The sequence below is a fragment of the Chenopodium album genome, chromosome 10 (assembly GCF_948465745.1).
Source record: "Chenopodium album chromosome 10, dcCheAlbu1.1, whole genome shotgun sequence".
Taxonomy (NCBI): domain Eukaryota; kingdom Viridiplantae; phylum Streptophyta; class Magnoliopsida; order Caryophyllales; family Amaranthaceae; genus Chenopodium; species Chenopodium album.
Genome location: NC_137843.1, coordinates 34786506 through 34803139, shown reverse-complemented (window position 1 = coordinate 34803139; position 16634 = coordinate 34786506). Strand labels below are relative to the sequence as shown.

Sequence of the window (16634 nt, the reverse complement as noted above, 5' to 3'; positions counted from 1 at the left end):
GACTCCTCAGTCGGTAAAAATACACAAATACTCGGCACACAGGCCGAAAAAGCATAAATTTGGCATACTGCCGCAGAAAGTTCAAGGCTGGGCCGCCTGGTTCTCCACTTTGGGATTCTCCCCATCAGATTGAAGCTCAATGACTTCTCCTTCTTCGGGGAGCTCCTTGGCAGGTTCCTCAAGCTCAGCGTTTGCCCAGGCCTCGAAGGACTCGGGCTTCGGCTCCCCCTTCTCTCTTAAATACACTACATTTTCAGCATATTGAAAAGCCAGAGCCCACAAACCATAGTCCTTATTGGGGTAGAGAGCTTCCCAAGCGATCTTCATCCGGGCGTCGGAGTCCGCCTCATTTTCAGCAATCAGGCGGTCTTGCTCCGCCTCGATTGTTGCCTTGATATTCATTTGGACTCGCTCCGCATCCTTCTTCAGCCTCTAAACCTCCGCTTTGAGCTTTACATTCTCCTGGGAGGCACCCTGCAAGGCCTTGAGGTCTTCCTCCGCCTTCTTGAGGCTGGTTTCAGCCGTGTTGGCCTTCTCCTTAGTCTCATCCAGGACTTTTTGAAGACCCTTGATCTGTTCCGCTTGTTGCATCAATTCGGCTTTAGTTTTAAGTTCATTAATTGTACATTGATATTCAGCTACATCTTGAGAATCCTTACCTGATCTAGTGGCTCTCTTTACCTCTTCCCTCTTCCGGCATATGGCCGTTTGAGTCCATCAACCCTGAGCATGGCCTGTAGACACAAACGATGTCATTCATGCGGGAAAATTATACTTAGTTCCAGCAAAGGGGAATAAGGTATACCTCAGACAGGAGTGCAGTGATACGTTCAACATTGAACGTCTCAGTGCCCGGGATGACATCCTTCTCCTTTTTGGGAACGGCTGCCAGCATGGACCGGGCATGCGCTCGGACATCCGGCCATCGGGGGGATTGATCTGCACCATATGTGAAAGGGGGTGAGTGAGCTATATATGCGGCACCAGCTTAATGCCGGCTGTCGGACGAAGAAGTCTGTTGGGAGTGAGATTTCACTCACAACGACCATCCCAGCTCAGGCGGGGATTCGAAGGGATTGTATTTACCTTCAGGAGCTTGGGGGATTGCACCACCCCAGGCGTAGAGAGGCCGGATGTGACCATATCAAATCCCACTCCAAAGCCTCCAATGGTGACATTTCTCCCCCCGACGCAGAGGCGGGTCCTCTCAGAAGAGCTAGGGCCCGTCTTACCTGAAGCCACTTTGGCTAATTTTGCAGGCTTGGTTTGGGTGGAGGCGGTCTCATCCCATCCCCGTTTGGCTAAGTTCTTAGTAAAGGACCTAGGTGCCTCTCCACCCTGCAATTAGCGAAGTATTAAATATACAGCCGGCAACGTCTGTTGGAAATAATAGTCCAAGGAGTCAGACGGTTCTTACCTCAGCCTTCAGCTTGGCGGCCTTAGCCTCCGCCAAGTCCCTCCGGATTTGTGTAGATGACCGCTTGGGAGTCTTTTCGTCAGCCACCATGTTCAAAGCTTCTTCTGCAAAAATAATGAACGCATGATTAGTGCAAAATCATAATTGGTTAACAATAGTACAAGCGGAGTTAACCGGATGTATATCAAACATACGCTTTGGAAACATCGTGCTAAGCCCACAGGCGGATAAGAACGCCTCATCTCTAAACCATACGCACATGGGAATCCAATTATTAGGGACCTTTATTACGTCCCCGGTTGAGAGTGTCTCCGTATGGAGCTCAAAAAACTTGGTTTCCATGATAGCGTCATAGTCGTCCCCTGGGATCCGGGGAAGGGCACATTTGCGACCTAGTAGGTCGGGCTTTTTATTATACCGGCACAACTCCCGGTTCTCTCGACGGGTTGAGGCAGACATCAGGTAGAAGCGGGTTTTCCAACCGTCGTATTTGGACACTTTGTCCAATGTCATTTGGTACTGAGGGAGAGTGGTCAAGGTGTACCACGCCCTCCAACCGCCTGGGTTGCGGCTGAGATAGTGCATGTGAGCAAAAGCCTCCCAGTTGGGATTCAAGTCTTGCATCTCACAGGCGGCTACATACCCCATAATATTAGCCCATGAATTCTGGGAGAGCTGCTAGACGCCTAGGCCATAACCCCTGAGTATGGCTCTCACAACATGGTGAGCGGGAACTGGAGGCCTACCCGGAATGCCACCTCAGAGCATCCAAAGTAGGCGTTGGCGTTCTCCTGGTCATCTTTCCAAGAGATGGTGCCTAGCTCAGGCGGCACCTGGATAGTATATCCATTTCCCAGAGGTCGTTTCTGTACAAAGTTTTCAATGCCTATTAGCATTGCCCGCCTGTCTTTAGCGGAGATATGGATCTGAAAGGGATCATCCTTTGCTTCCCATTTTTCCCTCTCTTCAGCCTCACTATCCTCAAGCGGGGAAAGAGGGGCATCACTATCATCCTCAGAGCTAGACCCTGAGGCGGAGCTTTCGCCGTCTCCCGTGTCGCCGGCTGACCCCGATGTAGACTCTTCCCCGTCTCTATCTTCGGGGCCAGCTTCATTAAGGTTCATCTGGGAGACGGCTCCCTCCCCGTCTCTACCCTTATCGTATAGGATTGTGTCACTTGGGGTTTTAGGAATCCCAGACGAGGAATATTCCCCTGAGCTTTCATTGCTCTCTGACCCCTCAACCGGGGTTACCTCATCAGGCGGCACTTCCAAAGTACCGTCTCTTCGACGCCGTCTGGTGGCTGTCTGTTTAATTCTAGCCATCGTGTCCTGCACAGTCACATAGATGGTCGATTGAGGAGTATAAAATTGCTCCATGCACCAGAGCCGGCACTCCCAGTCCTAGACTCAGCCGTACCAGGAGACCGTGCCGTGTGTGTTGGTGATGAGTCCATTTATTGAATGAGTTGAAGCAAATGTAAATGAGTTGAAGGGAGTAGAGGCGGTACCTTAAATTTGTCTCTGAAAGGGGGGCAAACGATGATGACCGACTGAGATGCTTCTGAAGTCGACTTTTCTTGCTTGGGGCACAGGCGGTTGTAAGCCGGCTGATGTAGGTGGAAAATGAACAACGCTTGCGCACGCGGGCAGACGACAAATTTTCTCTCTCTAGGATTGGTGATTTTCTCTCTCTAGAATGTTTTGGAAACGTCCAAAATGAGGGGGGTAAATTGTGTATTTATAGAAGGGTAAAAAACAGGGGCATCTTGGTAATTTCCCCGGAATATGAAAGGTTAAATTTTCACAGTAAAAAAAAAAAAAAAAAAAAACTATTCCCCATGGCTGAGTGACATGTGTCACAGATGCCACGTGGCACGCCACGTCACATCTATGAGGGGCAAATGTTTTGGGTAATTTTACCCATGCCATGTGGGCCAATCATGTCCTGACACGTGTCATACTCTGGTTGGTCCGAATTGAACCAATCTCCATTTGACACGTGTCCTACCTAGAAGTTGGGAGAAAAACGCGACCTTCAAGGGCCCAAATCCCGAGAAAGCCGTAATACGGCGCAGCCCAGCAGAATTAGGTCAGAGTGACCTAATTAGGGGCACGTTTCCCAATGACCTTATAAATAGGGAGATTCCCCTCATTTTTGGGGCATCTACAGTTTATGACAGCATACCCTACATTCTCTTACATCAGAGAGGCACCTGATCTCGGAATCCGAGAACATCTCACTTTTCATTTTTCCGCATCTTCTCCCACATACATTGAAGTACTAACTTGACCGTTGGAGGTGGAGCTCCTACCACCTGGAGTCTCCGTTGTTTTGCAGGTACAGGCGCATCGAATCAGTCCTCGAGCTGTAACTCTCCCGAGGGACAAAAACACCCAAAACAAGAGTAACACGTGACATCTAAATTTGTTTAGAAATGCCTTTTTATATGTAAGTATAGAATAAAAAAAAAATGAACATAATGTTTTGTTAGTTGCACGTCCACAAGCACGTTCGCTAGACTACCCCAATTGAGGTAACTTTTGATTATTTGAGCAGTAGGGACACTATACTGACTTAGTCCCTTTAAGCAATTAGGAAGAACAACATATCTCTGTGTTGTAGATAGGGCTTTCAAGGGCGCTCACGTGAGGGTTTGTTTATTATAAACCCTAAGGCGGTGAGGGTTTTACTAGCTTGAACCTATACTGATGGCTTAGATTGATCATGTATCAAAATATCAAGCAAGCAAGGGCACTTACTCGAGGCTGGAGCTTCCTAAGTACCTTCAAATAATTACATTTCAAAGGGACCCCAGACCTAAAGTGCCCTGATTTTAATTGATGATTATACCCTCTTTCACCGTCTACAAAGTTGTAGTGGTTTAGTTTGACTATAGTAGTTAACCTAAAGGTGATTAAAGGGTGGGCCGGGCCGAGGGTAAAAAGTTAGCCTACTTGGTCACGTCGAGTCAAGGTTCGGGGTGAAAATGCTTGCCCAAAACCCACAATATGTGGAGCGGGCTTTTCGGGTCATGAAAAAAATAACTAAATTGCTTAAAAATGCTTGTCCAAGGCCAGTGGGAAAAATATAATAAATTTCGGTCAAGTTACGGCCCGACCCGAGTTCAAGCCGAAATTTTTTGCCCAAAGCTCGCTCAAAATCAAGTCGGCTCAGACATGATCAAGTTTAAGTAAACCTCCATCAACACTCGATCGGTGTAATTAAGGTCCCATGTTACATTCCACCAAAACTATTATTGTGGTTACAATTTTTAGGTATTTGGCCAGTTTGTATGATAATGTTTGCGGCTATGCTCCTTTTTTTTTTCCTCAATAACACGTTTAGTTCAGTAATTTTGCTAAACCCGAATAGTAGAACTTGCATGCGTGTTCCTTCGTCAAGTAGCCAACTTAGAAAAGTTTCTTGGCTAGCTTTGGTAAAGTCGACACGACAATACATGAGTTCCTTGTATGGGCTGTGTAAATATATACTCCCTCCGTTACTTTTTACTCGCAACAAACTAGTAGTTTGCGGACTCCTAGGCAAAAGATGGTAAGTGTAATTAACAAAAAAAATAAGGGCATGTGTTTAGTATAAATCTAACCCAAAAAAAAAAAAAAAAAAAACAAAACAAAATCAATTACAACCACCTATCACTGGCAGCAGCACCACCTAGCACCATACCACCACCACCACCTATCAGCACCACAACTTCGACCCAGCACCACCCCCGATTTCGCCCACAACCACAATTTCGCCCACCCCCGATTTCGCCCACAACCACCTACAACCCCGAAACCCACAACCCACGAACCCAAAACCACCACCCACAACCCCGAAACCACCACCTACAACCCCGAAACCCACAACCCACGAACCCAGAACCACCACCCACAACCCGCGAACCTCGAAACCCGAAACCCACAACCCACGAACCCAGATCCACCGCCCACAACCCCAAAACCCACAACCCACGAACCCACGAACCACGACCACGAACTCGAACCTTCAAATTGAAGCTTTAGAAACAGCAAGAAGAGGAGAGAGAGTAAATACGACTTCCGGCGAGTCGGCGACAAACTGCAATGGGACACGGCAGTGGTTGCGGTGGAGATCGGGGGAGATGAACAAAGAGAGAGAAATTTCTGGGTAAATAGAGTGGAGATCCGGTGGTAGAAGTGGTGGTGGTGGTGGTTGCCAATTAAGGTGATGATGAAATTAGATGGAAGGAGAATGATTTTGGTAGAAATGCTTAAGTTAATAAGATAAAATTAGTAGTTTAATTAGGGTGTTTAGAAAAAAAAAAGTAAGGGTAATGTTGTAAAATCTCACAAAAAAACTTACTATAAAAAGAAATAAATAAATTTGTTGCAAGTAATGTGTAAGATCATTTATAACATTTGTTGCGAGTAAAAAGAAACGGAGGGAGTATATCTAAAAGATCAATACATCTCTAACATGACACGACTTTTGTTATTTACTCGTTACAGACACGACCCATTAAATATGAGACAATACACCCTAACACAACCCAGGAACCTACACGGCCTAACCCACGTCAAACTTTACACATCAACTCAAATCACTCAAACTCAATATTTGATCAACAAGAATGCCACCCCAACTTTTTCAATAGTAGCCCAAAGGTATTGGACAGTCAAAAATTCAACCTTACAAGCTTACTGTAATTGTCAGCATTTTTTATAATTGTAGTCAAACCAACTATATGTACAAATAATATCCATTTACTGTTCATTGGATAGTGCATTATTCTTTGTTAAAAAAAAAAAAAGATAGTTCATTATTCCCAATATATAAATATTAAATATGGGGTCTGAATTCATGTTAAACTCTTCCTTCAACGCCAAAATTTACAATTTACAAGTATCAAATTTCAAGATCCCCGCACCTTTCTCCCATGCTCCTTCACTAATCTCAACAAACTCCAATTTTCCCCAAATTAAAATACAAATTTAATTACAAAACAAATTTTATTTTTTTAATTTCTTGCAAAAATCCACCAAAAAAAAAAAAAGTAGCTTTCCAAAAATTGATAAACCTCTAAATATTTAGAAAAACGACGAGATTTAACAACCCACGTTCTGAGTATATTTTTCCGACACCTTTCTTTCCTCTTTCAACTGTTTACGATCGGATCTGAGAATTATTATAAAAATTAAAAAAAAAATAAAGAGAAAATATTATTGGGAAATAAAAGCTTTTACACTTTTCGAAGTTCATCACCTCTCATTTTTACTCACTCACTCACATGATCACTCTCTTTCTTAGCATTTCCACTTCACTCTTCTTTCCTGGTATTTTCTCTCTACTTTTTTGGGTTATTTTTCTTTTTCACTATTCTTTGTTCATCATTTTCTGGGTATTCATAATTGGGGTTTATTTTGATTAATTCTGTAATGGGTATGTTTTTTTAGTGAACTCTTGATTGTTTGTGTAAAGGGTATGATTATTTTGAGTAACTCTGTAATGGGTATGTTTTTTAGTGAACTTTTGATTGTTTGTGCAATGGGTATGATTTTTTTTGGGATTTTTGATTTTATTATTTGGATAATGGGTAATTTTTGATTGATTATGTTATGAGTTTGATTTTTTTTTTTTTTTTTTTTTTTTTTTTTTTTTTTTTTTTTTTTTTTTTGGATTTTTTGATTATTTATGTAATGGGTTTCATTTTTTTTTTTTAGTAGTTTTTGATAGGTTGTTTTATGGGTTTTGTTTATTTATTTGTTTTGATTTTTGAGAAATTTTGATTGATTGTTTAACAGATGATTTTCTTGGGGGAATTTGATTGATTGAGTAATGAGATTTTCATGCATTGCCTGCGACGTAATCTTTTGGGTTTTCTTGGATTGTAATGTTCTGCTTTTTGATGCTTCAATTAATGGTTACATATGAATTTGTGGATAAGTTTTGTTAATTGGGTCTTATTGATGTATGTTGCGGATAATTGTAGAAATATCAGTATAATATAAAGTAAGTTGGACTTAGATTGGTTATGTTGTTATCTGGATTTCACATTACTTTCTTTAATTTATTATTTTGTACCAATAATTTAGGTATTGAGATTGTTTCTGGATTAAATATGTATTTTTGTCAATGATTAACTTAAGACAAGAATCAATTTGGTGAACTGGGTTTTATTGTCACAGGGTGTTAGCATCAACCACATCAATGGAATCTGCTGGTGATGCCCTTAATTTTACGACAAAACCGCAGAATTCTGCTGGTATGGTTGGCAAAAGTTCTCTTTATCCTTCAGGTGATTCTCCTGCTACTCAGCTTAGAAAATTTAGCTGCTGTAACTAATACCCTGTAGTATAAACTTTGTTTGCCATTAGAATAGTTTTTGATAACCTCTTTTTTGGTGATATAGGGGAAAGTTCCAGTGGCAATCAGGTTTCTGGATTTGAGTCCAAATGTTGCATTAAGCATCCTGTTAAAGATTCTGAGGCTTGTGACTCAAACGGCTCGTTGGGTTCGTCAGCTTTTAGGTTAGACCAAGGGGTAGATGATGGACAGCTAAGTAGCCCGTTAGCTCCTCCATCAGCAATTAGTTATTGCCCTAGCCCTCCAAACAGTTTTCATTCTGCTAATCAATCTATAGAAGCCAAAGATACCATCACAGAAGCAAGTGAATGCCATAGTAGTATCGAGAAATCAAGTGAAAGTGCTGAGAATAGTCAATCCTTTGACTTTGTTGAGAGCAGGAAAGTGAGTAGTGCTTACAGATGCAGCACTGGTAGTGATGTCAGTGATGAAAGCAGCTCTAGTAGCATGAGTAGTACCATGTACAAGCCTCACAAAGTTAATGACATCAGATGGGTTGCCATCCGCAAAGCTCAATCTCATTATGGGCAACTGCAGTTGAGCCACTTCAGACTTCTGAAGCAATTAGGATGTGGAGACATAGGGAAGGTGTATCTATCTGAATTGGTTGGGACCAGAACTCATTTCGCAATGAAGGTCATGAACAAAGCAGCTTTAGAGAGTCGAAAGAAACTTCTGCGAGCTCAAACGGAGAGAGAGATCCTTCAGTCCCTGGATCATCCATTCCTGCCCACGTTGTATTCACATTTTGAAACAGAGAATCATTCTTGTTTGGTGATGGAGTTCTGCCCTGGAGGTGATCTGCACTCACTTCGGCAGAGACAACCTCATAAATGCTTTCCTGAGCATGCTGCAAGGTGGGATATTCTGTGGCCTTAACAACTACATTTAAGCTTTTTCTAGAATCAGTATTCCCTTTATGCAATACCTTCTTGAAAATTTTGTTGGATCAATCTAATTAATTCATGATTGTTCTGTTACAATATCCCTTGATATTTCATCAAAGCTTTGAGGGCTTGTAGATTATAAAAGTAGTATTCAGAATATTGTCATCCCTTAAACATTGATGTGAGCTAGACTCTACTGCAAGCCTGCAAATCATCCTCATACCAACCTTATAGCTTATGAACATGCTTATTAGTAATTCCTTCTGATGCGGAATTGGATATGATTTAGAAACTGCCTGAGTGGGAAAATAATAAAAATTTAGTGGTGGTGGTGGTGGAGGTGGTGCTAGAGGGGTATGCATCTTTGAAATTGATCACCTGCTATTCTGGTCAGGCATGGATTATGGATTATGAGAAGAGATGATAAGCAGGTGTTCATGTTCAATAATTTACAGACATACTGAATCGATATTTTTCTCTTTTTCTTGATAAAACAATTTGTTTATTTAGATTTCTTTTTTGCTTTATAAAAACAATTTGTTTATTTAGAAAAAGGTGATTTATAGATATATGTAAATCATTGAATATCATTTTAATCCAAGAACAAAAATGTTTTTGTTGGAAAAATTATTTTATAATTAGGTTAAGAATTTTGAATAAGAACAGAGGCTTTGTGGAAATTCAGCCCTTTTTTGGCAACAAGCTATCTTTGTTGCCAAATTTACTACAACAATCTTCAAGACTGTGAAAGTGTTTCTTCTACCATGATATACTCGCAGTTTGGCTTTAAACATAGCATATAGTAACTGACCGTAGGTTTTGTCCTTGTTTAATATTGTGTTTGTTTAAATTGGTGTTACCTTGTATAGCTGAGTTCTGCTCATGTAGAGCCTTTTAATTTTCATGAGTTGCTTCTTTAAGATTTATTCTAGTTGATATCTGTGTGGATGGTTAATTTTGCTGTAAAACCAGTCATAGTAACCGTAGAGATGCATGATGAGAAAAAGAAGTAATTCTGTAATTGTATCATATGCTGTAAAAGCTGCCGGACCATCTGGCTGGCTGCTGTTTAACAATATGCTCTCTTTTCCTTGCATTTATATCTGAACTGAATAGCCTTTACCAATTTGTCATTCATGAACATGAGCATCTTAGGCTATCAGTGCAAACCACACTTTTTGTCTCAGAACTGGAAGCTGTGTTGTAGAAATATCATTTTGTCAACCATGATCATAGAGCTTATTAATTACCATTGCAAACCACAGCTCAAGCTGTTTAAAGGGCCCAGTTTTGGATCAAATATGACCAAATTTTGTTGTAAAGTTTTAAATTTTACGTGGCATATGCATACCTTAAATGTGTTTTTTACACCCCCAAACCTATGGAATGGGTATCTTGTAGTGATGCTTGCAAGATTGATATTCTTCTCCCATACCCCCCCTCCCCCACCTTCTGGATTTGCTACATATTTAACATGGAGAATGGTGTCCATCTTTTGTCAAAGTTTTCTGCTGTTTTTCTTACCTTTTTTTTTTTTCAACAGATTTTATGTTGCAGAGATTCTCCTTGCCTTGGAATATCTGCATATGCTTGGTATAATCTACCGGGATCTAAAGCCTGAGAATGTCCTGGTTAGAGAAGATGGACATATAATGCTTTCTGATTTTGATCTTTCTTTAAGATGTGCTGTCTGCCCAACTCTCGTTAAATCAGCGAACTCAACCCTCGAGTCCAAAAGCTCTGCATATTGTGCTCAACCTGCTTGTATCGAACCATCTTGTATAATTCAGCCTGCATGTTTCTCACCTCGTTTCTTATTCAACAAGCATAAAAAAGCAAAGAAACCCAAACCTAAGACTGATCTATATTCTCAAGGCTGCCCTCTGCCTGAACTCCTTGCCGAACCAACAAATGCTCGATCAATGTCATTTGTGGGAACCCATGAGTACTTGGCTCCTGAAATCATTAAAGGTGAAGGTCATGGCAGTGCTGTAGATTGGTGGACCTTTGGAATCTTTCTTTATGAGTTGCTGTTTGGGAAAACACCTTTCAAAGGGCAGGGGAATCGTGCTACATTGTTTAATGTAGTAGGCCAGCCCCTAAAATTCCCTGACTCCCCTTCTGTGAGCTTTGCTGCGAGAGACTTGATCAGGGGTTTGCTGGTAAAGGAGCCGCAGCACCGCCTTGCCTATAGGCGTGGTGCCACAGAAATCAAGCAACATCCATTCTTTCAGAGCATTAATTGGGCACTCATCCGCTGTGCTACCCCACCTGATGTTCCCCGGCCTTACACGCTGTCACCTGTGCCAACTGCCAATCCCCCTGCTATGTCTACCACAGGAGCTAAGGTGCCTGGTCTTGATGTTCCGCCCTCAGGTAATTACGTCCAGATTGATTTCTTCTGATTCTTTGCGATCATTTTGTGTTGGGGTTTTTCTCATTTGTGCTATGGTGGTCTCGATGCGTCACGGACGTCATATGACATTGTTGTTCATACGGTGAGGGGAACTGCATTAGGCATTTGTTTAAGATACCAAGAACAATATTGAGAAATCGCAAGTATATTGAATAGATAGTGGAATTCCTGTATATTTTATATTCTTTTGTCTAACCAAAATTCTTCATTTCTCTGTTAATACAAAATATGATGTTCGCTGATGAGGTTCAGATACAATGTGTAATGCGTGTATTCTTCATATCGTTTCCGAAGCAATCTAAAAAATTATAAAAATTGGTATATGGAAATTTACTTGTTGAGAAAACCGAATTATATTGTAGGGCTATGGTTTAAAATAAAAAAATGACTCTAACGCATACATATTCTATCAACCATGACATAATATAACTAGATCAGTCGTGTCACGGAGGACAAAGAACTATCAACTCGTGTTGTTCCAGTTTGCTTGCAAGCCACACGAGCTAATCTTTGAGCAAAGAACCCGGGGCTTCATTAAAATTTATAATCCCAACACCACAAGCTCCACACAGTTCGTCCACTGCAGTGGCTGTTAGAAAGAGCTCCTGCTTGACAGCCGCAGTACCCTTGCACATGTGCGGATGAGCTTAATTTCCGATTATAATAATATGCAACAAATGGAGCCTTAAATTTGGTGCACAATCTTTGACTAATTTTTATAGATGCTCGTATCATGTTATCTTCATATTGCTGAACATTTTTTTTTTGAGAAATAATATTGCTAGACTTTACTAATTAGATATGCTATGACCTACCATAATATTATACTATAATATCAAATTACATGTTACCATAAATTAAATTACATTTTACATTAATATTGCAAGACTATACTAATTATATATGAAATTACATGCTAACATTGTATCGTATCATGTTAGCATAATATTATATTTCACTAATTAGATATTAAATTTATTGCAATATTATGCTTGGATTGTATCACTATGCCAGACTTTACTAATTAGATATGACATTACATTTTTTACATAATATTTTACGTAGTATTTTAGAAATAATATATTTAGAATATCTTTTTTATATAGAAACATAAATATATATATATATATATATATATATATATATATATATATATATATAAAGTAATATATGACAGCGAATTATAAAGCGACATTTGTCAGTCCCACATTGAGGCACGGGTGTTTTAGTATAGTACTAGCATAGCACCCGTGCGATGCATGGCTTACAAATCTTATTACTTAAATTCATTTCACAAAATTTTAAGATAAAACGATTTAATGAGTAATAATGAATTTACTTACATAAATGTCTTTATCATGCATTTTTAACCTCTTAAAATAATGATATCTGTTATGAAATATTGTGTGGATGACCATTATATTCCTTATATAATTTCGGAATATTCTAGATTTTAGGGTTTATTATTCTCCAAGCAAACCCTATCAATTGTACAGTATATATGTATGTATACCTTCATCATATAAAATATAAGGAGAATACACAGATCAATTCTTTCTCAGTTATGATGTTTTCCCTTATTTTCACAACACGTTATCAGCACCATTCTCTAACCAATCGGATAATTTTCAAGATTAATCTTTAGAAACGTGATTAATTGCTACTGCTTGATTAAGTGAAGAAATAAGATAATCAATTGTCATCGGGGTTAGATATCAATCCTTACCGAGGTTAGTACTTAATAAAATCCTGTTAATTAGTATGAAATTCATCGCAAAACATCACAGTCGTCTTCGTAGAATGTTGTGTTTATTGGTATCCTGAGATTAAACTATATTTTACATATGAGTATGTTTTTATTAATGCAGAATAAATGTAGGGGTATAACCATGTAAGTCTTTAATTTGTTTGTTGATAGGCCAATTTGCTGCCGACAAACCATGACTCATGCATAATCTATTGTTTTATTGAATTGATTAAATAGTTTGTTGTACATATAATTTCATGATTATTATGCTTGAATATTTCTACTGTAGTTTTCTTCAAAAAAAAAAAAAAAAAATTCTACTGTAGTAATTGACGCTTATTCTCAACATATTGAGATTAATTAATTATATGTGACTAGAGTAGTTAATTCTCATATGTTTTTATTTAACCTCTATTAATTAAGGAAATTAGTATACTGTTGTTAATTATTAACCAAATGTTTATTTTTACTGTGTATTGATTGATGACAAACATAAAGCTAATTGCTTAATCAGTAAAAGTGGTTAGACTTCCTATTTTCTTGGTTTGTTGTGTAGCTAAGAATCGATAGATATAGCGTCTATTTATCTCTAATATCTAGCACTGACTTTGTAAATTATCTTTACAATTTGTTATTTTCCTTAGCTTTAATTTTTACGCAACGAAAAAGATAATTATATTAAAAGGCTAATGCCATAAGAGTAATTACATCAAGAATCATTAATTTATACAAAGAAAATTGATGCTACAAAAAAAAAAAGGGTCTTTGAGAAAGCATAATTACAATCGAAATATTGCAGACTATCACCCCATAATTATTTACATCAACCAAGTACTGCACATTCTTAGAACTAAGATCCCCAAAAGTATAATTCATCCATGATTAATTCACCCCATAATTATTTTTCCTTAGGTTTTGTTATACTCTTGTAAGCCTATTTAAGGCCACATACTTATTAATAGAATAATTCAAGTCTTCTCTACTCTTATACTATGTTCATCTACGTACAACTTTTATTGCTAATAATCTGTATTGGTTTGATTGAGGAATGAAATTGCATGATACCTAATAGTCTAATACTAGTGATATGCGTGGCTGTATGATGGTATTTATGACTATAAATTCATGATATTTACACATCAACGGATAAGGATAAAATAAACTCTCTGAGAATAACCGATATTAATTTACAATAATCTTGATTACATTCCATTATGTTGTATGGGTGTGAAGTTATATAGCAGTTTTGACTAATCTTAACCTTTCCTCGTATCAATCGGCCTTAGCATGATTTGCATTGGGTTATCATTGTTAATAATGCAATATACAACTATGTTAGTTTATATATGAAATTTCATGTAGGAAAGTAATTAAGTGCCAAGTTTGTTGTATATATTCTGGATTGACTCACCCATTTAGGATTAACCCATATTTTAAGTTACTCCCACATTATCCTCAATTATTTAGGATCAATGTTGAGATGTTGATTAATGTGCGATAGGATTTGATTATATATATGATACCCTATGCCTACATTAAGTTGAATTATATGAATGATGATGAGTAGATTGAACATGAAATACTCATATATATGGACCTAAAATTCCTTAAATTTATGAAGGGTCATAATAATAATAATTGAAGAAAAATGAAGGTAAGTATTTGACTTAGAATATTTTTTAGTTTCTAAAGTATAAGAATGAATTTATGTACAAAAGATTTTGAATAGTATTCTAGATACCAATCTTTGGGTGAGAATAAATGATACCAAGCTAGATTAACTCACTCTCAAAAGTGAACAAGAATTTGCATGATGTTTTATTGATCATATATACTGGAAAAGTTCATTAGTATTGCAAACACGATAATATATTATTTATTTGAGCAAGAAATAGTGTTATGAGTTCAAGAATTTAAAGATGACACTTTGAGCAGCTTACTTGAAATATGTATTATGTATGTCTATAGTTTTAAGAATTTATGATATAAAGATTAATATAATTGGGGCTAAAGGAACAAGTAAGAGTTTTATATAAGAATAATTTTACTTTGCTCAATATACATGTTATTGCCAAAAGAATTTATGACTTAAAGATGCAAAGGATTTAAAGGTTGTTGGATTAATTATCTCATAACCCATATGCAAGGATTAGGGGGAGATAGTTTTTATTTCATTTATTTTATGTAATCTTTGCACATGAATAATAATATATATGGATAATAAGATACATTGATGGTCAGTTTGGTACATATATTAGCTTTAGTACCAATGACTTATTTAATAAGGGTGACCACAAAATTATTTAAGATTTAGAACGACACCATCTAGATCAAAGATGGATATGAATAGATTTCATTAGCTATATGCCTATATACCAACTGTAAATTCTCCAATTAAAATTAATGTTCCAAAAGAACAACATTAGTTGTTGATGAACCTAAAGCACGCTTGAAGCGTGGTAGTCAAACCCAATAGGTTCCAAAAACACGAATCTTCAAACAACAAAAGGGCAATTGTTTATAATAGCAAATTTAAGAAAGTGATACATTTTGATAGATCTCTATAAGAGATTATATTTAGTAGAATGGATATGTACCAGTGTTATACAGAATACTCCAGGAGAGTATATAACGTTCAATAACCTTAAGCATGTATCAAGATTATAATCAAAAGCACTCCAGCAGAGTATGAGTTAATATTAGATAAAAATATTAGTTCATTGTCTTGCCAATTGTATAAAGAAACACATGTTGGTGTTCTAATATCACATCATACTTATGGCCATGCATAAAGTAAGTTTAATAAAGTGATCACTAGTGTTGGAAAACTGACTAGAGTTTAATTTCAGAGATGTGATTGGATGTGATAATTAAATTAGGCCATTCGGGTTCAATAAATACCTGTTATGGAAACCTGAAGTTTCATTTGATAATGTGCTGACACTCTCTCAATGTTAGATATATGAAATGAATTGAATGGCAAGACATAACATTGAGATTGAGCTATAATAATTTGTGTTGATGAAAATTTTAAGAGTTAATAGGTTTTGATTTTCATATATACGAAAGAGCAATAGGTGACCAGAAGATCACTATAATAACTTATATATTATTGTCAAGTATTAGGTGACCAGAAGCTCACCAAATACACTATTTAAATCTTCAAAGATCTAGAAGATCATCACCTAGTAGAATTACAAGCAAGTGATTTATGCTTGTATACCAATTCTTTTGATTGGGGCTATTACATGTCAGCACATATGAAATAGGAGAAGAAAGAAAAACGCACAACTGCACAACACATGTCTCCCCGTTGACATTGATCTCCAAAAGAGAAAATATTATGGAAATGTAATAATAAATACACATGAAATGTAAAGTTAATGAATCAAATATTCTTCATTGAAATTGTTCTCCAGAAGAGATAAATCTTGTTTAATACAAATCTCCCGAAAGACAAATTTTGATTGTGAACCTCCCAATAAAATGAATTTTATTGCAAATTTATATGCTAAGTTGGTATAGAATTAGACGCCCCAATAAAAGAGATATTTTACCAACTTAAGTGGAGAAGAATCAGCAAAAGTTGAAAAAAATCGAAAAAAAAAATTAATAATTTGATGATCCCTATAACGGTAATTTGAAAAGTTATATGCCAACTTTTGTCTATATCAAGATATGTTGCACATTTATGATTTGATTTGTATTTAGTTATGACTCATGTTGCACAGCGTTGAAGATACATTTTGGTCATATAAAATTATGTGTATACATTGAGATAAAATCTTGCCAATTATACATGAATCACTACACCTGAAG

At 37.5% G+C, this 16634-nt stretch overlaps 1 protein-coding gene across 1 annotated transcript; it reads left to right on the top strand.

Annotated features, from left to right (window-relative positions):
• The first annotated feature begins 6266 nt into the window (after nucleotides 1–6266).
• LOC145562408 (serine/threonine-protein kinase D6PK-like) lies at nucleotides 6267–11357 on the top strand. Its single transcript, XM_081622679.1, has 4 exons — nucleotides 6267–6735; nucleotides 7588–7697; nucleotides 7812–8622; nucleotides 10196–11357. The coding sequence occupies exons 2-4, from the start codon at nucleotides 7610–7612 to the stop codon at nucleotides 11055–11057; spliced, it is 1761 nt and encodes a 586-aa protein (XP_081478805.1). The 5' UTR covers nucleotides 6267–6735; nucleotides 7588–7609; the 3' UTR covers nucleotides 11058–11357.
• The last annotated feature ends 5277 nt before the right edge of the window (nucleotides 11358–16634 follow it).

Coding starts and splice junctions, on each gene's coding strand:
- LOC145562408 (XM_081622679.1), top strand. CDS start 7,610: ATGGAATCTGCTGGTGATGCCCTTAATTTTACGACAAAACCGCAGAAT. Junction 7,698..7,811: donor AAGTTCTCTTTATCCTTCAG/GTGATTCTCCTG, acceptor TTGGTGATATAG/GGGAAAGTTCCAGTGGCAAT. Junction 8,623..10,195: donor TTTCCTGAGCATGCTGCAAG/GTGGGATATTCT, acceptor TTTTTTCAACAG/ATTTTATGTTGCAGAGATTC.